The sequence below is a fragment of the Lepidothrix coronata genome, unplaced genomic scaffold, assembly GCF_001604755.1.
Source record: "Lepidothrix coronata isolate B3197 unplaced genomic scaffold, Lepidothrix_coronata-1.0 Scaffold84, whole genome shotgun sequence".
Taxonomy (NCBI): Eukaryota; Metazoa; Chordata; class Aves; order Passeriformes; family Pipridae; genus Lepidothrix; species Lepidothrix coronata.
This window is the reverse complement of record NW_016690264.1, coordinates 2,218,675-2,243,482: the sequence shown is the minus strand read 5'-3', so window position 1 is coordinate 2,243,482 and position 24,808 is coordinate 2,218,675. Positions and strand designations below refer to the sequence as shown.

General features: G+C 45.5%; 1 protein-coding gene across 4 annotated transcripts in view; it reads left to right on the top strand.

The window, feature by feature from the left end:
* LOC108500118 (glutamate receptor-interacting protein 2-like) overlaps positions 1 to 24,808 on the top strand; it is a 41,015-nt gene that overhangs the window by 5,789 nt on the left and 10,418 nt on the right. For all 4 annotated transcript variants that reach the window (XR_001875756.1, XM_017820661.1, XM_017820663.1 and 1 more), the window contains 8 exons: positions 1,226 to 1,371; positions 2,036 to 2,116; positions 10,454 to 10,520; positions 11,334 to 11,479; positions 11,769 to 11,913; positions 16,247 to 16,386; positions 18,658 to 18,834; positions 21,877 to 22,030. Coding sequence is in view for 3 of the 4 variants with exons in the window: in XM_017820661.1 (XP_017676150.1) it covers positions 1,226 to 1,371; positions 2,036 to 2,116; positions 10,454 to 10,520; positions 11,334 to 11,479; positions 11,769 to 11,913; positions 16,247 to 16,386; positions 18,658 to 18,834; positions 21,877 to 22,030 (1,056 nt within the window). In the remaining variant the exon portion in view is untranslated. The remainder of the gene's footprint in view (positions 1 to 1,225; positions 1,372 to 2,035; positions 2,117 to 10,453; positions 10,521 to 11,333; positions 11,480 to 11,768; positions 11,914 to 16,246; positions 16,387 to 18,657; positions 18,835 to 21,876; positions 22,031 to 24,808) is intronic.

The window sequence follows — 24,808 nt, the reverse complement described above, 5'->3', positions numbered from 1 at the left end:
GGAAAACCTTTGTGGTAAAATAACTCCAGATGTTGAGGTGAACCTTAGACTTGATGCCATAAACCTCAACCTATTTTGGAGACCACTCTGTAGTTTCCATTAATGGTGGATTTGGTTTCCCAAGCTCTGCTCAAGTGAACAGCCTTATAGACAGGTGATGAGTGGAAAGTCTGAAAAGATGTAGTTGTAGCAAACAACTGATAGAGGAGAAGGAAGATGAGAAGATGAGCAATTTCCCATGGCCAGTCACAGGGAACATGGCAGTCTTGATTTTGCAGAGCCACAGGCCAGCTCAGGGGAGCTCTGGGAGATAACTTGTAGGATCATTGTGCTGGTGTTGCAGTATATTTTAAAAAAAAAAGAGGAGTGTGTATGGATAGTGAACGTAGGAATGTAGTGGTTCATGTGTGAAAAAACCATTACTTATAAAGATGGGTCCGGAGAGACAAACGGTGCTGTAGCAGTACATCTCTAACATAGCCTTGCCATCACCTTCTTCTTCCAAAGTAAAAAACCTGCTGATCTCTGTTTCTGGAGAAAATGGGTCTAAACCAAAAGCCTCAAAGGATTGGTTGTGCTTATATTGTCAGACCATCGCATTGGAATAATATTGGCCTTTCGAGGCAGTTAAACAGTATCAATGTACATTTGGCTTCCAGAAATGCAATTAGAAGGGATAAATGCTTATCCAATTCACTGAGACATTTTGGTGAGTTTATTGGATTGTAGCTTCAGTATTCACCATGTATTAGGCAGAGGAATCTGTACAATTTTCAGTGCTGTTTGTGTTCCAGAGGGTGCAGGGGCATGGGAAGAGTCATGTACGGTTGGATAGGGAAGGAGAGCACATGCCTTTGCATTTATCACTCTCATCTCTCAGCCGTGGTGTTGACTTTTAGGAAGATGAGGGTTACTTCTTTTTCCCCCCGGATGTTGCAGGAAATGTGACCAGAAATGGTTATTTAGGACCAAAGCGTGTCTGAACTTCAGAAAACCACAAGGGTTTGCTTCCTTGTGCCCTTCCAGGGATGGTGGGATGGGCTTTGCAAAATGAGTTTTCTCTTTGGGACCACTTCTGCAGGATTTGTCACTACTTTGTGTGTCTCATAACAGATTGGCCTGGCAAAAGTAACTCATGGCTGGTTGTGGGGTTGTTTTTCTCCTCCTTTCCTCTTTTTCCTTGCCTCCTTGTTCCCATTCCCTCTTTTCCTGCTGTGAACTGCAGGTGTGGGCTGCTACAGGTAGGAGACAGAGTCCTTTCTATCAATGGCATCGCGACTGAGGACGGGACCATGGAGGAGGCCAACCAGCTCCTGCGCGACGCCGCGCTCACGAACAAAGTGGTGCTCGAGATCGAGTTCGACGTCGCAGGTATGTTGCCAAAGGAATTGCTGCTCATCACTACCAGCAGGACTCTTCCAGTGCCTTTGCTGACCTGTAGGAGGGACTGTATTCACACAAATACGTGAGGTTTCTGCTAGAGCTCAGAGGGAAGAGTGAGAAGCCCTGTGAGGACCTTTTTCATTTCTTCTTGTTCTCTAATGTGCACCAGGATGGAGGGGTTTTTTTCTGATCCTTTCATAAATGTTTTGTCCTCACCACTTGGCTGAGATAAGCCTAAGGAGCAGATGAAGAGGACACCTGCACTTCAAATATTGGCCCATTAATATGAATAATATTTATATTAATTTATGGCCTTGAAGCCAGAGGGGAGCCAAAGCTAATGGCTGGGGGTAAAGTGCAGCTTTGTATTAAAAAAAAAAAAGTTATAAAATTTTTTCCTTTTACGTTGACAGAGATGCTTCAGTCTCGAAATACATCATGATGTGAGCACTTCACTTGATGTTCAGAGCATGTATTTTTGATGAGAATCCAAATTTCAACCTTAAGTCCACAGGGCCTCAGATAACCTTATTTGAACCAACAGAGCAGAGCTTTGTGGGTGTGTTTTCTTGGTTCTGCAGAAGCCATCCATGCAACTGAAAACTCTCTTTTTTCTCCTTTTTTCTTTTCTTGTCTGTTTTTGGTTTTATAGAGTCTGTCATACCCAGCAGCGGTACTTTCCACGTTAAATTGCCCAAGAAAAGAGGTGTAGAGCTTGGAATTACAATCAGCTGTAAGTATTGCTCAGTCTTGCACTAGCAGCTGCAAGAGCTGCTGCTTTCCACCCTGGTACATCAGAGGGCCCCAATGGAGAGAGAGAAGATTATGTGGGGTTTCCATAGCCCTCTCAGTGCTCGTGGTTTATCCCAAACTGAATCAGATGTGTGGTTCCTGCCTCCATGAGCTGGTGGCTGCAGAGAAAAGTAGCTGCCTAAAGGGTTGGGGCAAAGGATGTTTTTCAATGGATCAACTGATCTGTGTTGCAGACTAATACTATATTATTAGTAATATTATTTTTATTTCCTTGCTCACAGTTGTATTACATTCTTGTAAAAAAAGAATTGCCTAGATATGGTGGGACCTTTACAGGGAGAGGTGGAGGAGGAGAGCAAGTGAGAGGTGAACCCACAGCTTGAAGGGTGGAGAGGGGAAACTGCCAAGAGGAGGGGGAGAAGGAGCATGAACAGGATGATGTGTCTTACAGGGGGGAGGAGGGCACTTTAAGGACAGGAGGGTGCTGGGCAGCGTTTGCCAGGAATTGTTGCACTGAGTAACTCCAGCCACAGAGGAAGGAGATCTGTGTGCCAGGATTTGGTGTACACTGAGAGAACGTGACAAACATTTTTCTTTCTTTTCTCTCTTCTCACTCTTTGTTTCTCCTCTGAGTTTTTCATTTAAAGACATTTTGGCCTCTTTGGAGAGGATGCTGTAGAGGGATGATATAGGCATATCCATCCCAAATTTCTAGCCATCTTGGGGTCTTATTATGCCTGGAATCAGTGAATTTTTGCTTCATGGCAAATCCAAGCAGGTCTCAAGTCTTTCATCCCTCTTTCATTGTTCAGGGTAAACAAAGTTGAATAATCTCAAATTTGCCATGACCAGGACTGCCACCACCTCTCATCTGAAACAGAGCAGCTTGTGAGACTGCAGTAATGGGATCTCGTGTCTAAGCCCTCAGGAGCATGGACCCAGCTGTGTCTGGAGAATGGAGTCACAAGGGACACTTTAAAACTAGATTTCATTAAAATAGATAAACTATTTGTAATTACCTCTTGACATTTACAGTATTAGTTAGCAAGTTAATTGGAGGTGTTCTGGTCTAAGTGGGACGATTCTCAGGAGTGACTTGAACGTCAACAAGATGATGGCTTTGCAGCCTGTAATATTTCTTCTCCCTCTTCTCTGCTTCCCGTATTTGTACCGTGAGGACAGTCCTGAGAAATAACAGCACAGTATTTAACATTTGGCTTGGTAGCAATTACTGTCTGAAGACATCAAAGTGCTTTCTGAAGGCAGCAGGGTGTCCATAGTGGCATTTCACTGGCGGGGGAGCAGGGAACAGTGCAGCCTGTGCTGGGTTCCAACCTGCTGCCCTGCCCACTGCCTTGGCATTCCAATCTCGGGTAGCAACCTAGGACAATGGATCTGGTAGCAAAAAACTTCTGGCTTGTGCAAGGCCAGGATTTTACTCCTTTCAAGTGTCAAAGTTTAGTTTGTGTCTGGGGCTGGAGAGCTAAATTCACCTGGGAGTTGCTCGGAAGAATTAGATTTTATTTGTGAAGTCTCACTTTAATGGGATCTGCTTCAGATGTGCATTTACACTTCAAACATATTTTTATGTTGGAAAGGTTTTCATTTGAAATTTGTTTAAAATATTGATTTCACATATTTTTTTGAAATCACCACTAATAACAAGAAACTGACCCCTGGGTTTTAAATAGATGCTCATTATCCAACTACAAAGCAGTTTTTTGACACTATAAAAGATTTGATCTTTCTGATTGTTGAACATGTTTGCAGGACATTGTTCAAATAATGCATACACAGAAACTTAAAATACATTTCAGTCCTTTGCTGAGTCAAAGCCAAAATTGTATTTACAAATGGAGCAAAAGACAGGCACCCAGAAAATGCAGTGGCAAGAATGAAATGCTAGCTGAATCCTAATTCTGTTTTCATACATTAGTCTGTATAAGCCTATGTCCACATGACTCTTAGCAAATCAGATCATCATTTTGTCACTCTGCCTCTGACCAGGCAAATAAATATGCTGGTTTCAAATACTAGAACCAAAGCAAGCAGCCTTATGTTAAGTACCTCCTGCAGAGACGTGGGGTGCATGCAGGAGTGTGATGCAAGCAGCAAAAGAAAAGAGGTAAAAATAACTCTTCTCTGTTTTGCTCAGTTCCTTTCCTCTCAGTTCTGCTGATTTGAATGCTTGTATAGATCTAGAAACAGTTTTTACAGCTTTCCTTCTGGTATGGAAAAGTATATTACAACTGCTTTAAAGCAGGGGACTTGATTTACTGGCCTCTTACATTGGATTCCTGTTCCCTACTCGATAAAACTGGGGCAGCTGAGGTAGATGACAAGGTGGAGGGGTCAGTAAAAGACCTTCTGCACTGTTGTGGCCACAGAATTGGGTTTATTCATAACCTTTGTGGTCTGGTTGTGCTGCAGATGTAAGATGAGTTGCTTTCCTTGAGTTTTACCTCTGGGCTTCGGCTGGCTCATCTGTAGTTAATTCCTCTGCCTAGGAAGGTTTGCCTCTGCCTTCTTACACGGGCAGAAAGTGTTACGACCTCATCAGAGGAGCACTACAGAAATAAATGTGATCAAGTTCTTGCTGTGCTGTGGCTCTCAGAGCTAATTCGGAGATGGACTAAGTAAAGGGGGAGAGAGCAGGATTCGTGATGGATGTGTTGGAAGAATTCATGTAATGGAGCTGACTGCAGGAGAAACCATAAATCTGCTGGAAATGCTCATAAAAGGGCTGAAAACCCAGGAGGTTTGTGTATGAGGAGGGCAGACTGCTGGTTCTGGGATGAATATACAAAGAGGGGCTGCGCTTGCTCCTGGTAGGGGCAGATGTTTGCTGAGGGCATTTAATCTTCTCAGAGGTCTCAGGGTTTTCCAGAAAGAGAAGGCTCGGGCTGGGTGAGTCCCCAGTTGTGGTCTGTGAGCATGAATGGTTTTCTTCCTCCTGCTCACAGTGTGGCAAAGGAATGCAGCAAGTCAAGGTGCGCGATGGAAATACATACAAATAGCACTGTTTCCCCTTCCATTCCCCAAAGAATGAATAGAAAATCCAAAGGGTGAGTCTCTCACTGACTGTGCTCTGTATTTCTGAGGGACCTCAGTGCCCTCAAGCCTCATCTCAGTCTCCTACATGTGCTAAATGAAAACACTGAAATTGCTCCATGTGTGCTGCTCCACGCGCTTCGTCCAGGGGTGAAGGGACACGAGGTCAGCTAAACTGCTCTCGTTTTCTCCAAACTCCAGTGTCTTGGCCTCTCTCCCAGGGAGAAGGGCAATTTTCTATAAAACAGCTGCTCTGACTGAAGAGCAAAGTGTGCTCCTTTTTGCTTTGAGAGCTGTGCAGACTCTGAAACTCACTTGTTTGCAGGGACCTCTGAGACTTGCAAAGATGTGCAAACTGAGAGTTTGACACAGGGATGTGAAGATTTGACTCTTGTTAGCCTGAACTACCATCTCCATTTGCAGAATGCATGCTTCAAATGCTCTCATCTTGCTGGCTGAATTTAGTTCTAATGATGCTGTTATGCCTTTGTGGGTTTTCTGTAAATTTCTTACAAATTAAAATCTCCAACAGCGAGAAGCTAATAGTCATGTATTCTTTTTCGTTCAATACCTAACCTCTTAAAATAAGATATGGATTTGTTATTAGCTGCTGGAAAATGATAGTTGATTGCTTTTTGTGTTGAGAGGGTATTTTTTTTTTCCTGTCTCAGATATCTTCTCCAAGGGCTAGTTGTGACATTCACCATAGGGTACAAGTGTGTTGATGTTGCTGTTTAAAGAGATACTGAAATTACTATTCGTTTTAGATATACATTAATGCTTTATATAGCATGTTTATCAAATTGCCTTTCTATATCTTAACAAATCAATTCCTGTGCCCTTGGTGTGAAGTACTGCAGATAAGGAGGAGGCAGTGTATCCGCTTGCAGGTGATAAAACCGGAATTTGGGTAGATAGATAACTTCGATTAAGTCGCTTAAGCAGTGTAATCACTGTCCTAGTGAGAAGATGGATTTGTGAGCTGAGCAAATCTAGTTTTGCTGGTGCTGGATTAGCCTGTGCCCTGCCACCAGCCTGGCAGAGCGTGTCTGCAAGAGGCAGCGAGCTCGGCACCTCCTGTCCTACCCCTCGCTCACACAGCAGCTTCAGCTGAGATTTGTGGCTGATTCACTCTGGTGCTTTTATCCAAGTGGGATATTCTGATCTGGTTTTGCCACCTGGAGATTGGGAAAGGAAGTAGATCTGTGATGGTGCAGATATCCTGCTGGAGGCACTGATAATTTATGCACCTGCTGCTAAACTTAATGAATGGTAGAGGAAAAAGTTTGGTACTGAGAATTTGATTTTCACTGCTGCTTTTTGTAATCAATTCTGATTTGGTTTTTTTCCTCTTTTCATTCCTTAGCTATCCTGAGATTATTTGGTTTCTGATTTTGTTTGTTATTTCCAATTTAAGAACGCTTTCTCATTTGAAAGCTTCTTACGGCAGTATTGCAATTTCTTTAATTACACACTGGCAGAGTGTTGCTTTGGCTTAGTCAGTAACGAAGGGCATTTATAACGGGTTGATGCCTGTGAAATATGTGCTCAAGCTCCTTGTAGGGAATAATTTACCAATACAAGTCATTATGCATTCTATTAAAAACACAAACTGGACATGTGTTCCTGGCCTCATCATCCATCACAGCGTAAACACCGAGCGAGCCAGAATCCCAGCAGAGGTGGCGAGAGACTGAAAGCAATTTATAAAAAGTAAATAACAGTATTGATCAATTCACCTTTTTATCACTGTCCTGTCACCACTGCCAAGCAGTGTTTTCGTTTTGAGTTTCTCCCCCAACACATGCTTCTACCTTCAACAGCTGTTGATTTATGGAGCTTTCTCTGGGCCACTGGAGCAGTTTTAAACTTATCTTTTGTACTGGTAAACCCACCAAAAATACAAATGTATCTGAAAAAGAGTCTGTTTCCACCTGAAGTGGTTTGCCCTGGCGAGTGGAGGCCACAACCAAAATGCCTGCTGAGAGCATGCATGGGTTTCTGCACATCAGCTCCTGCATTTGTGCCTCGATCCATCTCTTCCCTTGACTTTCTTTGCTGCCGTGTCCATTTCACATACTGGGAAGCAAGACCCAGAGGCAAGGTTGGGTGTCCAAACCATGTCTTCCTGCAGCAGGTTATTTGAAGGGAAATAACCACATTAACAGCAGAAATGAATGGATAAAGAGGCTTTACTCTTCTGTGCAAGTGTCTTAATGCCAAAGACCATAGCCCTAATAAAATTGTAATGTAGATTAAGTGGTGTTTTTTTAATTGCAGGCAAATTGAAAATGGTTTATCCAAAATCTCACCAAGGATCTGTGTATCTAATGGCTCTAGCCTGGACTGAGCCACCACTTCAGTGAAATTGCAGCTTTCTCACCTTTAGACAGAGGGACATTGTCACCTGTGTGAGTGGCCCAGGATGGTTAAAAATGTGGGTCCCAGGAGTGGTCAGGGCAGCCTGATCCCAGCAGATGGACAGAGAGCCCATCTGGGTTCTCTGCTGGAGCACCAGGAAGGGCTTGGGAGTGCTAAAGGTGAATTAATGGAGTTAATGGCTACTAATTTTTAGAATGAACAGGAAATGACTGGTTTGTGCTGTGAGATTTCATTATCTTAATTTTGTATCTTAAACCTTTTGAGAGAATGGTTATTCATTAAGTCTCTTTAACTTACCCTTCACTTTTGATGGTCTTTGCGTTTTACAGTAGGAGATTATGCAATGTGATGATGCCCCATGCCTGGAAGTGTTCAAGGACAGTTTTGATGGGGCTCTGAGTAACCTGGTCTAATGGAAGGTGTTCCTGCCCATGGCAGGGGGTTGGAACAAGATGATCTTTAAGGTCCCTTCTGACCCAAGCCATTTTATGGTGATTCTATGATGATTATTTAAAACAGAGGGCTGCCATTTATTAAAGTTTGGGTGCTCTGTTGGTAGGGACAGTTGTATGCAGTTGAACATGGCTCTTCCATTTAACTGATGTCTCAAGAAAATCGATTTTGAGAGCAAAACTTGAAAAAAAAACCACAAACAAAACCCAGGATGATTTCCCCTTAAAACTTACTTTGTTTCCTAATGGACAAAGTACTTTATTTGTTACCCATGCTTCTGATATGGGAAACTTTTGCTGTGTTCAGTGCTGACACCAGTTGTGGAACTGCAGAAGGACGAGGTCTCGTTCTCTGCTCAGAGACTGACTGTGGGCAGGATCCCTGCATTTGTCTCAAGGCTTGCAAGGCAGACGCTGAGGTAGACAATTTCTGCAGAGCTTGAGTCATGTTGTTGTCTATACTTGCTTGCTTTCTTTTTTTTTTTTAATTCTTTTTCTCCCTTTTTTTGAGTGTTCATGGTCTGGACATGTTGTTCCAGCTGTGGCTGTGCCAGGTTAGAGATGGCCATCCCCAGTCTTCCACCAGAACTGTGGAGATCCTCCCTAACCCCTTTCTGTCACACTGCCTCTGCTTTGAAATGAGTAAACAAACCTTGCAGGGAAAAGTATTTTTGCTAACCTGGATGGTTTTGACAGAACCAGGCTAGGGAGTGATTAAACATGCAGCAATGCCATCCTGACCCAGGTCTCAAGGTGTGCTCACAGGGCCTCCCCTCACCATTGCTCAGACCACTACATTGTACACCTCTGTCAGCAGCAAATACATTTCCTATACTGAAAAAGAGAAGAGCAATAGTTACTGCAACAGTAATTATCAGGGTGTCACATCTCTGTCTCCTGTGCTGTTAGTCCATGGTGTGTGGTCTTCCCAGTCAACACATGGATTTCTGCACCCCATCCTTCCTTCCCACTGTTCAGCTCTGCCCAGTGTGTGTGGTTCTATCTGCAGTCTGGTCCATGCTGTGGACAGGTTGAATACAGGCACAAGCCCTCAGTGAATCTCCACAACTCATTCCCTTCTTTTTGATCCACATCCGGAAGCTGAACATGAGTGTCCTGTCCAAAACTGTCTGGCACCACACTCCAGTAAGACATGAGGAAGACAATTCCTCCAGGCTCTGTACCATTCAGCAGTCGCATTGCTGGGACTATTATAAAATCAGTCACGACCTGCTCTTTGCTGTCTGACCTCACTTTGATACTCAGCCCTGCCACATCTAAGACTGGCTGTATTTTTACTCTGTTCAGTACAGAAGGTTTAGCTATTTCTGGGACAGGGTATCCTTAAAGGTGTTGGGTTAGCGCATATGTTTTCAAATCTCAAAAGTGAATGTAAACAACAGAAAAATCTAGAGCAGAGAGGATGGTAAGTACGTATTATGTCTGACTTTCTGGGTGCTCTCTAACTGCTGTTCAGGCAGGTGGATCCCCGTGTAGTTGGTGCCACGTACCTCACAGATATTTTAATCTCTGACCTGCACCTGATATGTTCAGATGCTGTGAGTTTCTTCCTTCCCACACAAATTTTGTGAGAAGCTGAGAAGCTCTGTCAGCTTTAAATGAGGCAATGCAATTCCCATAGCAAGGCAGGAGGGACTGATGCGGGGTGGAAAGGATGCTCTTGGCATATGTTTGGTGTGTGGATGACAAAGAGGTCAGGAGGGGTTCAAGTTATAAATCTCTCTTGGGTTTCTCGGGAGAGCAGCAGGTCTTGCAGGCAAATTTGAAAATGCAAATGCTCCCAGAGATGCGTACTCACATCTCTCGTGGGCTGAAAAAGTTATCAGGGTCGGGTAGGAGAGAAGAGTTGGAAACCACCCCCTCCAACTCCAGCACAGTCCAGCCCTGATTCATCCGGTTGTATGATAAAGTGGCTTGGGGAGCTGAACCAGCTGGAAAACAGTGCTTTCTCTAATTTTTACTGGTTTATTTTCAACCTGGAATGTCCCAGCCCACTTCAAGAACACAGAAATTCTTGTAATTAAGCACAAGGCTGTGCTGGATGCTCTCTAGGCAGCAGTGCTAATGTCTGCTGCCACAGCCACTGGCTCACTTGCCTTGTGTCCGAGGTGTAGGTGACTAACTGACAGTACTGGAATTGGGCAGTGCCACCTCTTGCTGCTGGACACCCCGTGTCCTCCCTTCAGGAGGAGTGCAAAGAAAACTAACATGGGCAAAGGGCAACCAAACAACTTTTGCAGGGATTTAATACTTTTTTTTTTTGGTGTGATTTCCAAAGTTTAAGTGTGAAGCATTGTTTTGTGAAGGGGATATAAATCCCCTCTCCTTACGTCTCCTTGTCCCCCTTAACCATCCTTGTCCTGGACAGCAGACTCAATGCCAAGCTTTGTGGCCATGTTTCTCTCTTGCAGCTGCAAGCAGAAAGCCTGGGGATCCTCTGATCATCTCTGACATCAAGAAGGGGAGCGTCGCACACAGGTGAGTGCAGAATTTCCCGTCTGTCAAACGCACTGCAAAATGTCCATCCATGATAGGTAGAATGTCTACCAGAGAAGTAGAATGAAGCCCAAGCAGTAGCACTTGGGTCTGGATTTTGCCAGCATCCAAGGAAATCTCAACCCTAGAGGTTTGTTTTAGACCACAATAGGGTTTGCAGTAAAACTGTCTGTACTGAAGCAAGTAGAGTTGAGCTAATAGAGAAGGTGGCCAGGGCACTGGTTCAGATGTCCGCTGATTCTCTAGGAGATGGATTTTTAGCTTTTAAGAGCATGTGGTAAAGGGCTTCATATATCCCATGAGGTGCTATGGCTCATCAGGTAGTTTGCCATGTCTCAGCTCCTGCTTGGGTGAACAGAGTGAGTGAATTATGGGCACTGGTGGAGAACTGTGCAAATAACTCAGCATTTATTGACTTCACCTCTGATCCCAACACCTCATAGCAAGGCTTTCAGGGGGATTTAGTGCAGTGCAGGGCTCATTTCTGAGTGCTCACACAGGAGTTTCCATAAGAGGTAGAATATCTGTCAGTTAAACAACAGGCATTTTCAGTGCTGTAGGTTACCCAGGATGTATATCTAATCTTCCTGCCTGGTTCTGTGTTGATACATGGTCTACACAAACTTCCTCTCTTTAAATTACAGTTGTCCCAGACTCAGTTCATGGTTGTTTCCCAGAAAAGATCAAGGACAGTAAAAAGTTAATATTGTAATTTCCACTGCAGAACTGAATGTGTCGTGGGATCTGAAAGGCAAATACAAATGTACTTTTAGTTTTCTTTTCTTCTCCATGTAGAACTGGCACCTTGGAGCCGGGAGACAAGCTGTTAGCCATTGATAACATCCGACTCGACAATTGCTCAATGGAGGATGCTGTGCAGATTTTAAGGCAGTGTGAAGACCTGGTCAAATTGAAGATTAGGAAGGATGAAGATAACTCTGGTACAGAAATCCTGATGCAAAATGGTGCCAGTCCACTGTAATGACATTCCCAATAGGTAGCGCAAACTAACAAAGATAAGGACTGCTGCTGCCCGGTCATCACTTTCCAATTGATTATAGTCTATTTTTGTTATTCTGCCCTTAAATGATGTCTGGAAGGTTAAAATCCTATTTGGTATGAGCATGGCTGAAGACTTCCAGCTTTCGCTTCTAGATGCTGCAAGTCTTTGCTACGACTCCTTTCATATGGGAGACTAAAAAAGTTCAGCATTCCTGTTTTCTCTTTCAGATGAGCAGGAGACAACTGGTGCCATTATCTACACAGTGGAGCTGAAGCGGTACGGTGGCCCCTTGGGAATAACCATCTCTGGGACGGAAGAACCTTTTGATCCCATTGTCATTTCGGGCTTGACTAAACGAGGTCTGGCAGAGAGGTGAGGTTTGGGGGCAGAGTGGTTGAACTGGTTTGAGAACGGGTCTTGAACCGTGCCAAATTTCCCATGCTGTCATAAACTTTTCTTTGGTGTTTTAGCCTGCTGAGAACGAAAGATGCTCTGAAGGTACCATGTGATATGAAGCAGGGTGGTTGGGACTGTGCTGTTGGGGCAATGGGAGAGGCTCAAAACAAGGCACTTCAGGAAAAGTCAGATCCAGTGAGTCAGTTGAATTCTGCAGCCAGGAATACGTATTTATCTGCCCCTCTTTCACAGAATTGCTGCCTGGTCTGGGATTTACCATGCACACCTTATGTCAGGAGCATGCCCAGCCTGCCCATGAAATCACCATAGACTCTGTCCAGGACTCCCCTGTTACTAAACTGTGGTTTATGGCCATTGCAGTGGTGTGTCCTGCTGAAACCAGAGATCTTGGGTGTCTTCTGACCTGTCCTTGCTGGTTGCTTAGTCTGTTACATGTGAGGTATCTCAGTGCAGGGCTGGTTTGCCCAAGCATCAGGCATTTATACTGCATGAACGTAGGAGCAGATTTACCTTCAGCCACTGGGGAGGACTGTGTGTGTGCCTGTGTCTGAATATATGTGCATGCGTGGGATTTAAAGGATCAGGACATTCCTGAGAGTATAAGGTGGAACTGAGTCATACACTGTATCTTAATTAATCTGTCTGTATGGTAGCTGTGACTTGTAAATGGATCATTTCAGCAGTCCTGACTCACACTTCTCTAAGGGTCTCTTTACTTTTTGCTGCCTGACAGGCAGAACAGCAGCAAAAAAACCCAGAACAAACAGGTGTAAAGTGCAAGACCTTGGGGAGGTTTGACTGCAGATCTGGCCTTTTGGTTCTGGTTGTTTCAAGCCCTCACTCTCTCTTAGCTGTGAAACAGCTCAGTGCCTCTTTCTGTGTTGGGTTCTCAGAGCTCTCAACACACTGCTGTGCCTTTGCATTGCTTCCCTTTGGTGCAGAATGCAGAATGTCTGTGTCTCCTGGGAAAGAAGAGGGATGGACTTAGTCATTAGTGATTCTTTTCTTTGAGGATTTTATATTACTGCCAGCACTGTAGGATTCAATCTTTTTCCCTATGAAATAATAGCCACAGAGTATCCGAGGCTTTTCTGCAAAGCAGTTCTGCACTGTACCTGCAGCCCAGCGTGAGAGAGGTTAAGGACAGCCAGCTCAAACACTGTCAGATGTCAGAAGACAGTCTCGTACCCTTGCTGATCTCGTTTCCCTTTGCAATGCCGTGGCTGTTCCTCCTTCAGACTCAGATACACATCGATGACTGCTCCGTGGAGAAACGTAGTGCAGGCAGGTGCTGCGGTACTACTGAATTTTGATCAGGAGTGGGCAGGCAGTGGGGAAGGAAAAGCCTTGTGAGAAGAGCGATGGAGCTGTTCAGCATGTTCACCGTGGCTGACTAGCAAACAGCAGTGCCTGTGCACAGGAGCAGCCTGGGCTCGGAGCAGCACAGGGATGTCTCTGGGTAACCTTGGCTCCCTGCAGGGAGGGTGAGGAGCGCTGGGATGAAGGCTGACTGCGGGAAAGGTGCATTGTTTTCTCCTGTGAGTAACAGAAGGGAGTGACTTGACCTTGTCAAGGGAAGAGGGGTGCTCCTCGTTTTACCCTAAATTGTCCTTTTCCTGACATCACTACCTTCCTCTGTGTCACAGGCGCCCTTAGCCAGGCTCTGAATGTGGGAGAGGTTTCTGAAGGACAGAGAGCTGGAGTGCAGGACATGTTTCGGCAGCACTGACACAGGGTGGGCCAGATCCCAGCGTCTGATAGCAGGAATGCACTGATCATTCTTGTAGAGGCACAAGTGAACGTCTGTGCTGTGGCTCGGGCTGCTGGCAATGGGGAAGGCAAAGTGTCCTCTAGGATCTGTCACATGCATGTCACAGTGGGTGACAGGCTGCCCAAGCCTTCAGATTCAGATGACTTAGATTTTATCTTGACCTTGGACATTTTTCTCCTTATAAGTGTCTGATCTTATAGAAACCTACAAAGGCAGCTCAGGCTGTTGGATTGGTGTTGAGCTGTGGCTCTCTCCCGTATTGTTCTCTGTTTCCCCTCCTTCAGTGCCTACAGGTGGCTTAAACCTGTGCTATGGGACTTGTGTACCTTCTTCTTGAGGAAAGGAGGGTGCCTGAACAATGTTGTTCGATTCTGGTCGAGGTGTAATGGTTGTCCAAGAGCAATTTTGGGCTATCACTGACACTTTAAAGTGCCTGACCAGCCTCCTTTAGTGCCTCCTACTCAAGTAGAGGGGGTGGCTGCAGGAGAGTTTGGTCCAGGAGTGTCCAGCACTAACTCATGTTGGCAGGGAGGAAAAGGGATGGTGGCCCTGCCTGTGTGCCCATGTGCCAAGTAAATTCCTAGCACATGCATGCAGCTACCTCTTCTCCAGTGCTTGCTGGGAAGTGCTTGCAGCCCCTTTTACATGTTTCCACTTACCTGTTGCTTGATCTCCTCTGAGCAAAAGGGAATGTATAGCACACACCTCCTTGGGCTGCTTTGTGTTTGAGGTGAAATAAGGACTGTTGGTAGTGATGGAGAAGCACGGGGGTCATAAGCTAAAAACTGCTTTCTCTGTCACTCCTGCTCAGCTTCTGTCTGCTTCTCCTTGCTCGGGGAGCTGAGGGAACTGGACTTTGATTTGTTTTCTCCCCCTTGAAGAAAAACAAGATCAGAACATGACCTTTCTCTTTAATTGTTTCTGTATTTTTCCCTGCTGAGGGACTTTCACAGTTACTGGAGAGCAGTCATGTTGTTCGGAGGCGGGTGATTGGGCTGATGTCTTGGGTAGGAGGTGTGTCCCCGTGCCGGGTTCAGGAATACAGCAGGAGATCCTCAAATGCTGAAGCACTGCAGTGAGTGAAGGATCGACTGCTGGATAAACTGCCAACAGTTTAGCTTGATGTTTTTTGATTATGTAGATGAAACTTGTAAGAGATATACTTCGGTTCCAGTTTGATCTGTAATTTATTTGAATGCACAAGTTTTCCCTGATGGCTCTTCCAGGCTTATTTGGGTGGGACAAGACGGACATCTAGTGGCTGATAGGACCATAATGGCACTGCTCGAATACCCCAGGAGCAGCAGAAGCAGAGCCTGAGCAGTCCTGCCCGCTGTTTGGCTGCATTTGCTGAGTTGATGTACTCACAGTGGATGTTCCACAGCAGTATGTCTACAAAAGTTTGCTAGTTTGGGGAAAGCCAAGCAGCTGTTTTGCCTGTGACAACGTATCAAATTCCAGTTCTGCAGGAGCAGCAGTTCAATTCGGAGATGTAACCTGAGAGAGGCACATTGCCATGGACAAAAAGATTTTGCAGTCCAGATTTGCATCTCCTCCTGGCTCCATCACACAGGTTCCTGGTAGCAGAACCTCATGCTCTGCAGCAGGAGGTAGTTGCTGCTCTCATGTGCTGGTGTTGGGGAGCTGCAGTGTGAGTGTGGTGAGCTTGGTCCAGCCAGTGGTGAGCCTGAGCTCCTGCCTTGGCAACCTGCTCTAGTGATGAACACATCCTACCCTGCCTGCTCTTCCTGGAGCTGCAGCAACACCAGGAGAGGTAAACTGAGTCCCTGTCTGCGAGCAGACACAAAGGGGAAGGATGGAGGAGAAGGGAGAGAGTTGCTGTGACTTGTTAGCTTGCTCCTGGCTGTTGCTGAAACCCAAGGATTTACCTATCTGAGAGCAATAGCCAATGCTAGAGTGTGGTTGTGCAATGAAGCACAACAACCTCTTCCAGAGCTGATGGAGAAAGTCACAGGAGTGTAGCTGTGTAAGGGTGAACTCTACACATGTCACAAACTGCAACTGGTTCAGCTCAAGCTTGCACCTGTAATCTGTGTGTTGAGCCATTTTGGTATTGGGTTTTTTTTCAATAGGTTTCTAGGTTTGTCTCATAGTTTCTTTCTGTCAGTGTGAACACATCCTTCAGTTCCATGTGTGATGATGGGTGGACACCACACCACACACTGGAAATGCTTGTGCTTTTAACCACATGGTTTTGAAGAGATTTGAGTGTAAACTGGTCTGCAGTTCCAGTCTCTGAGGGGCCTGGGATTTTGTGGAATTCATATGTTCCCATGTGTATTTGTATGTGTATATACACATGGAAGATGGGGAGGACCCAGATTCCTGGTGGTGATGTGTACATCTGTAGGTGTATACAGTGTACCAAGAGAAAACAAAGACATATTTGAAAGTGCTGAGAGTTAACATGCTCTTGCCTTGAGTGACAACCGAATGTCCTGTCTTGCAGAGGCAAATTACTTCTCTGGAGTTTCTGACAGTGCCTTTTCTCTCCAGGACTGGAGCCATCCACATCGGCGACCGGATATTAGCGATCAATAACGTGAGCCTCAAGGGCAAACCACTGAGCGAGGCCATTCACCTGCTGCAGATGGCGGGAGAGACGGTCACCCTGAAGATCAAGAAGCAGACAGAGAGTGAGCTGGGGAGCCTGGTTTGGGGTGGGAGGGCAAAGGCACACCCCAGCAGGGACCCCAGGCAGTGGAGTTAGCAGTGCATGTGCTGTGAAAGGTGACATGAGGCAGCGTGGTCATGGGCGTGGCCAGGCACAGAGGGAAAAGGTGTGTGTTTCTTGACCTTCTGACTCACAGATGAAAGAAAAGGATACCCAGGGGCTCTCTGTGATGCTGGGAAGAGGTGAAACAGCAGGTTTATTGATGATATTAATTTTTATTTCGGATTGACAGCTTATACTGTTGTTGCCATTCCCTGTCTGTGTGGGTGTTTCACACAGAAGTGAAGCAGAATTTGCTTTTAAAAGTAGAAGAATATGGGATTTTAAAAAAATATAACCCTCCAGAATTAGCAAAGGGACTCTGAGCTAGTGGAATCTATGAACACCCCCCCCCTTTAATTCAGCTTTTTGAAAACAATTGGCAATAAATCCTTTACGTCTCTTTCCTGGCTTGGAGTCCCAAGGTCATCTTTCAAACCAAACTTCACTTAAGAGATCCCCTTCTCATTCCCCTGCCAAGCTCCCTGTGGGTTTGAAGCTGTTCTTAGCATGGTATCAAAGAGCAGAAGCATACTTACTGGCAGGCTACTGTTTTCTGGGGATGGAGGGGTGATTGGCAAAACCAGGGACCATGAAAACTTTTCTCCCCAACTACGTAGTCATAATCAAACAGAGTCTTCTTCATCAAGTTCAGAAAGCAACAGGTGCATTCTGGCTTCATTCCTGTCTCCTTCACACCAAGTATTTTCTTTTTTTTTTGAGGGTGCCATGCTTCTGCAGTTTGTAGATTTGGTTGGACCTACCCAGCCAGTGGCCCACAGTGTTGTGGGAATTAAAAGAAATCAAATGATAAAGCTCTTCCAAGCAAGAGTGTCCCATGGGATGCCTGTCCTGCATCTGAAAAAGTGACATCACTCTTAAACATAGAACTTTTGTAGACCTCAAAGCAGTTTGGAAATGTGTGGCAATGGACCTATTTTACAAATGGTGGAAGTCCAGGCAGGGAGTGGGGACTTGGCAAACAGAGGTAGAATTGGAGAACTGATCTTCAAGAAACCTCACTCTCTTCCCTCCTAGCTAAGTGTTCTTGATCCTTAGTCTGAAATGCTCTTTTTTTCCCCCTGCTGACACTTAACATTGTCACAGCCACTCAGTGAAATAATTGACATGCAAGTGCCAGTTGGAGACTCGTTAATCATTCTGAGAATGAAGCAGGTGTAATTGAAATTTCAAGGTAATCTTGAGTAAATCGTGGTGAGCAATCTTCTGAATGCTTGGAAAACAGGGACTTTCAGGACACCGGGCTTTGTTTGGTAAAATAATCTGTTCTCATTGACAAATGCAGACTTTCATAGGGCTTTTTATCCCTCCAGTCTGAGGTATAGGATGTGGATAGCTAACAGGATATCTAATCAACAAGGACTTTAAAATATTCAGTGCAGAGAAATGCTTGTTCTGAGAAACCATTCCTAGCATAGCTTTTGCCTGAAAGGGAATTTGATACAATGATAATAAGGGCCTGTTAGTACTAAAATAATGAAAGGGAAGGTCTGAGCTTCATCATTCACATTCAGCTTCCATTTTCCAATCACTGATCAGGGGAAATTTAGCCTCAAAATACCAGGCCCAGGAATTCCGCTTTTGTCTTGAGACTGCATGGGAGACTCTGGAGAGGTGATTAGCCTTGAATTGTTACGAGGTTGTACAATCTTGGGAGGGGGCTTCAGTGGTGGTGGTTGGGACCAGGTTGCTTTGTCATTGGAATCTCATTAATACAGTTTGTGGCAAATTTTCCAGCCAGCACCTTGCCCTGGTGCTGCTCTGAGTATAAAGGAGGCCCTTTGAGACCAGAGAAGCTACAGCTTGCAAGGGCCAACACTTCTCTGGGCAGGGCTGTTTTGGAGGAAGCTTCCGAAGGCACAAGAAGATGTGCTTGTGAATTGAGATCAGGTCCCAGCTCTCTCATATGTGGTAATCCTCAAATGCCCGTGGCTGCTCCTTGTATTCCGTGTGCTAAAAACCCAGAAAGGCATTTTTTTCTTGATTCAGCTTGAGATAAGAGTAATGCATTAAATCCTTTTAGCTTCATTGCACATGCCTTTCTCAGCTACTTTTGAAGAGCTAAAGAGGTACTTTAAAGACTTACAGTACCTGGGATTGCTCCCGTGTCAGCATGAGCTTTTCCCTGAGGCTTGCTCTTCGTGCCTGCTAAAGCAGGATGTTCTGCTTTCAGAATCCTATCCCAAGAAATCGGGGAGTATAAACGAAGTGAGTGACCCAGAAGATGAACTGACAGACTCCCAGAAAACTAGCAAGCTGTCTGAGATATACTCCACCGCAATTCCTAGTGTGGACAATACTATGGAGTCCTGGGATGGCTCTGCCATTGATGCTGGGTATGGAAGCCAAGGTAAGCCAGAGTCATCTTTTCTTAGGGATCTCTGGGCTGAGGTGAAGACAGACAGAGCCTCCAAACCTGTGTGGTTTGTCTGACTCTTGTCTGTGAATGTGAGCCGAAGCCTGTGGCCTGACCACATTTTCATGGTCTCTCGCCTCCAGCAAGGAACAAAATGTATTTTAAAATGCATTCCTGTGGTGCTCTGAGTTGATGTGTCTGGTTTAGGCTTTTATTGGCACATTTCTTCTGGCTTATGTAGCATCATACTGTTCTCATAATTTTCAAAACCATTACAGCACTTTATAATTCGCATAATCCACATAATCAGAGGCAATATTCACTGATGATATGTTTTACAGAGTATTTGGTCCATAGCTCACTTTTAACTCTCCAGAGAGGCCTTGTAGGACATACTAATCCTCTTCAGGATGTTTTAAAATCCAAAGTGAGAAGCACTCACTTAACAAAATAATTAAGGTAATACTACAAGAAAGTATCTCTAACTCTCAAGTGAGTGATCAGTTGGACACATGGCTTCGAGGCCAGGTTTATTCAGCTGTAGCTTCTGGCAAACATATGGAATTGGGATGGATGATGCTCTAGTTATGGGGATAGATTTTTACATGGAGAAAAGCACTGGAAAATAGTTATTCCAGTTCAGATTTAGTGACATAAGCTAGTATTAGCCCGTATTGAAACAAACCAAAATTCTGAATTGACACTGCAAGAGGAAATTGTGGAAAGACTCCTGTCCAGAACAGAATGTGAAAACAGGGAGGGATGCTGCAGGATGCTGCTGCAAAGCACCTTCCCTGTGCTGAGTGAGGTACGTGCTGTGGTCGCTGCACTCTGGCTTAGAGAAGTTCAAAGGATGGCACTGCCCAGGTGTCTCGCAATTTCTGTGTCTTCCTTCAGCCTCCATTGGTCTGAAGTCTTAATTTGGGACTGGAGGCTTCATTAAGGAGGAATCCCCTGGCCTTCATAATGCTGCAATCTTTCTCCATCTAATTGAATGTTAACACAAGTTGGACACTGGAAAGTGATTGCTTTTCTGGTAAATTGAGAACAGATAATTGAGCACAGACCCCTGGGGTGTGGGGCTGATGCCAAGTTGCCCAACATCCACACACTGCAGCTTTGCTTCAGGGGCTCTCTTGTCTTCCCTGGTAACTGCATTGGGCTGCATGGTGCTGTGCTGGTGCTGGCTGGGAAGAGGGATGCTGGAAGGCAGGGAGAAGGGCATGCAGGGTTGTCCATGGGATGGGCAGGGAAGGCACGATGCAGAGAAACCTGGGATGTGCAGAGCCTGGAGATTAGGGTTCACACCCCAAATGGAGAATTACAGATCAGGCTCTGCAGCCCTGTAGGTTTTAGGTTCATCCATAGCATTAGGAAACAGCTCAAGGAAGGATTTGGGTGGGGGAGTTGTGCTGGGCCTGGTGGGAACATGCCACCAGGTGGCTCTGAATCCCAAGGATCCAGCTCTTCTCCCTAGAAGGAGGAGGTGAATCTACAATGGCACTAAGTGACCATTCTGCACCCAAACCCTGCACCCAGCCCAAACCTGCTGCCCACTCTCTGCAAGGACCTGCATCCAGGGCCCTTGTCCTGCTCTGGCAGGCAGAGTGCTCCTGACTGCTGTGAGATGTTGGAAAGCAATTTTCCTGGGGCTCTTTCCAGAGCAGTCTAACCTTTAAAAACACACAGAGGAAACACTCAGCTACGTGAAATAACAGGCCTTGGCATTTTCAAAGAAAGTGTTGGCATTGTCTTTGGGTATTTCCAGGGCTCTTAGCTGTTTAGGAGGTCAAATCTCCCTTAATTATGTGTTTCTCCATTACTTCTTCCTGTTCACTTGGCACAGCGTGTGATGGGAGCGCACGGTGTTTCTTGGAAAGGCTGTGAGGATTTCTCTGAAACACTGAATGGGCAGCAGGAGGTGAACAGGAGACTTGGGAGATTCATTTCCACTGCAAATGGCACTGACACTGCTGAGGAATGGTCTGTTTTGAAAGTTTTCTGTTCAGGAAGCTCCTCACAAGACCTGGGGATCTTGTGACTTGGTAGTGATGGATTTACATCTCTGGAGTAAAACACTGCAGTATGGAAAAGTCCATGGGGGCAAACATAGCAAAACTTGCCTGATTTCATCCTAATGGTCCATATTGATCTCCTATCAAATGTGATACACATGAGCCAGCAGAGATTTTCACCCTATTCCTTGCCTTTCACACACATGTCCCCAAAGCGGCTTCCTGTACCTACACCAGCTGATCCCAAAGGCATGGAAGGGCTGAGGGAACTGGCTGGCAGCTCTCAGGATCAGAGCTGACTCTTCCCCATTACCACTGCTGAGCACACTGGACCCGTGACCACCACCAGGTACCCTCAGCACCATTACACTTGTTAAGGGAGACTCTTGCTTCTGGCTGCTCTGGATGGAGTTTCTTTGCTGCTGCCCTTTTCTATTCTGTTACCTTTCTTATGCTGTCCATTAGGTCCCAAACACAGTTGAGAATATAAATGAAGACTTTTTTTTCCTAATAGAATTCAGGCCTCCAAATCCTTCAAAAAGGATGGGATTGGGCCTGCTGAAGGAAGCTTGGCAGGATCTTCTCTTTGACCCTTGAAGGATTTATTATATTTAAAAGTGGCTGATTCAACATCATAATTTCTACTGGGTTCAATGTAGAAAAAAGAGTCGTTAGCCAAGGCTGGATCTTACTGGGGACAGGATCTGCATCTGTGGGTATGTGTACTCCCAGGTCTGTGGATCCCGAACTCACACCATAAAACTATTGAGAAGCAAGGGAGCAAAGGAGAAATGGGGCACCCCATGTCAAGATCCTGAGAATCTGCTTTGGTTAAAGCCAGAAGAGATGGGAAGAAGAACCACTTTTGGATGACTGAGATGAAAGCAGTATGCAATCCATGTGGCCTCAGGTTTGGGACCTAGGGAAGGAGCCTCTCCTGGCTCAGCGTGACTTACTCCATCTGGGGTTTCTGATCAGGTGTTACCCTTTCTCTTTCTCCACTCCCTCTTGCCTTCCCTAGGTACGTACATACCTCAGGCTGCGGGCATAGCCCTCCATCCACACGAATGGAGACACAGCAGGCAAAAGAGCAGCACCCCTCCAGGGGACCCCAGAAAAAACTACCCCTACATGGATGGAAGCTTCAGTGAAGATGACTGGGACAAGCCCAGCAGGTACGGAGGGGTGGGAGGAGGTAGGGAGGTGTGTTTGGAAATGTGGGTGTCACTGCACAGGGAAAAGAGGGCATGGGAATGTGATGGAGCAGCCAGGGGTGTCCCAGTGTTGGCACTGGGCAACCATGGGGAAGGATGCTTGGGTGGTGAACTTGCTCTGTTGAGCCACCTCAGGTTACCTGGAGTGTAGCTCTGTGGCACCTCTGCCATGTCCAGGTGTACATTTGTGTCTGGAATTAGGTGGTCTCAGCTGCATGGACCACAGGTTCCTACCATGTCTCTTACTCCTGCCATGTCAAGGCTGCAGTATTTTCATAGTTTAGGTGTAATAAATAGCTATGGTCAGGGCTGTCCCTGCATGTGCTGGCCACACTGTTTTGAGTGAGGATGTAGCTTTGCAACAGCTCAATGCTACAAAGCAAAAAAGGCCAACCAAAGTACTCAGAGGACCAGTGTGAGGTTGCATGTCCAAGTTAAAATCTACCAAAGCAGTGGCTGGATTCTCTCTCCATCACACTTTGGCCCTTCCAACACCACAAACAAATCTACGCTGAATGAACATGGTCGAGTTAATCTCCCAGCTCAGCCAGGTGGGGAAAACCCTGTAACATCTCCTGAGGCCAGTGAGGAGGCTGCAGCTGCCCCTTACTTTAGGTGAAAATCCTGATGGATCTGCCTTGGCCAGAGGCTGTCCCTTGCTGAGCCATACACAGTGGAAAAGCCCCACTGCTTCAAAACTACCCCTCCCCTTGACATCCTCCAGAGTCCCCATAGTTGTGTGTGTTGTGTTGTTACTGTCGGTTCTTTTTTTCTTTCTTATTTTTTTCCTTGACTTTTGTTTGTCCAAACGAAACCCTTAGAACATCTCATGGCCATTTCCACCTATTTAAAGATGATCAAACTGGCAGGAAGGCTGGCAGCGGCGGAGACTTTGTTCTTGTTTTGCCTCTCAGCAAGAGCCAGCTCGCACAGGTCATTGATCCCTCGTGGCCCCCCCAGCGAGGCCGCCGACAGCTGAAGTTTGCAAATCTGAGCGCTCGAAGCCCCCGTGTCCCTAATGAGGACTCCGTGCCCTCATGTCAAAGTGCAAGTGAAATGGTTCATGCCACTGAGCCTGTTTTATTAGGGAGAAAAACAAAATGTCTCTAACCCTGACTGCCTCTAGCCTGGAAAAACCTGCTGACCCAGTGGTGTGGGAGCCGGTTCTGATTCATCCGTGTCCTGGATCTGTTTGTATATTGCTGCTCTGAGAGGCAAGAAATGGGTAATTAGAAGAGACGTTTGCCTCTTTGGGAACCTGAGAGCAGAGGAAGGAAATGAGTAAGGGGAAAGAATCAAAAATTCCTTTTGGGGGGAAATTTCAGTTTGTTTTTATAAAGTCTTGCTGGGTGTTTATTTGACCTTTCTGCCTAGTGTAAAGGCTACTGTCCTTTAAAAGCTGATGAAAGGTAGGGGGTGAATTTAAAATGCAATAAGCCATGTCAGATACTGCTGTCTCCAGGAAGACCACCCACAAGGACCAAAAGTGTGTGTGTGTGAGTTTCTGCCTGCTACAGATTCCCATTTAAACCAGTGGATGAAAAGGCAAAGCATGTGCTAAAGACTTTGCAGTTTTTAGAGATCTGGAAAAAGCTCTGTTAATAGCCCAAGGGGTCATTATATATTTAATGAAGGACAACCTCTCTGTGACTTGTACCCAAGTAAAATGTTTTGACTTTGCTAAGTGACTGTGGTGGATGAGCATCCCTTCCCATCTGCAGAGCTGAATAAGCCATGCAAGATGCTGCCAGATGTTGCAGAGGTGGAGCCTTGTCCATGCAGCTCCTTATAGGAAGATGCATTAGGGCTGCTCTGATGTCACTGTACCTTTGGGGCCTCTCCCCATGACACATTAGTGGGTTTATCATGACCTGGATTTAACACCACAGTTTCCTTCAAGAGGCTTCTGTTAAACTGAGCACTGCTGGTGTGAATTTTGCAGTCTGGTGTTCAGTAAGCAGTGTCCAGCATCACCTACTATTCTAGCTTGTTCAGAGGACTTCAGCATGTTTAATTGCTGTTTGATTTAGAGGTCTGAGAATTGACCCTGGCCTGTGGTCAGAGATAAGAGATGCTGAAACTGCCAAAGGGGAAAATTGCAGAACACCCAGCACACGGTGTTCACATTAATGTGTGTTTGTACCAGCCTGAGAGAGGTTCTCTCTAACCTTACTCTCTGTTGTAGACAGAACTGGTGGCAAACTTTACAGAGCTTTAAGTGCCAAGACTGCTATACAGCAAAAAAAACAGACCTCCTGAAAGTACCAGCTCAGTTCTCTGGTCATCCCAAAGCAAATGAAACTGGGTTTGTATGGGTTATACATGACACTGTTGATACTGCTGGCTGTAGTGTGCGTTCGCTTGTTCAGCCCAGGGCAGTCATTTTTATATACATCTTTGCATTATTTACTCTCATAGAGACCTAATGTATTTATCATTTTCTCACCATGTCTGTTACCCTCTGTGTTTTTCTCTCTCTTCTCAGGTGTTCTGTGTCTCAGATCTGAGCTCTATCCCATCAGCCTTTGTACTAACAGTCTCTGAGGCTCCTGGTTTACCCATAATGCATCCTTTTTTCTTTCACTTCTCTATTTCACCAAAACGTCTTCCTAAACCTACAATCTTCCTACAGGCACTTTTTAATTTACCCTTTGAACTCTGACATTACTACACCAACTTAATTCTTCCTTTGAAGGACACTTGCCCCGTTAGTAAATGCATGGAGGTCTCGTATGCGGA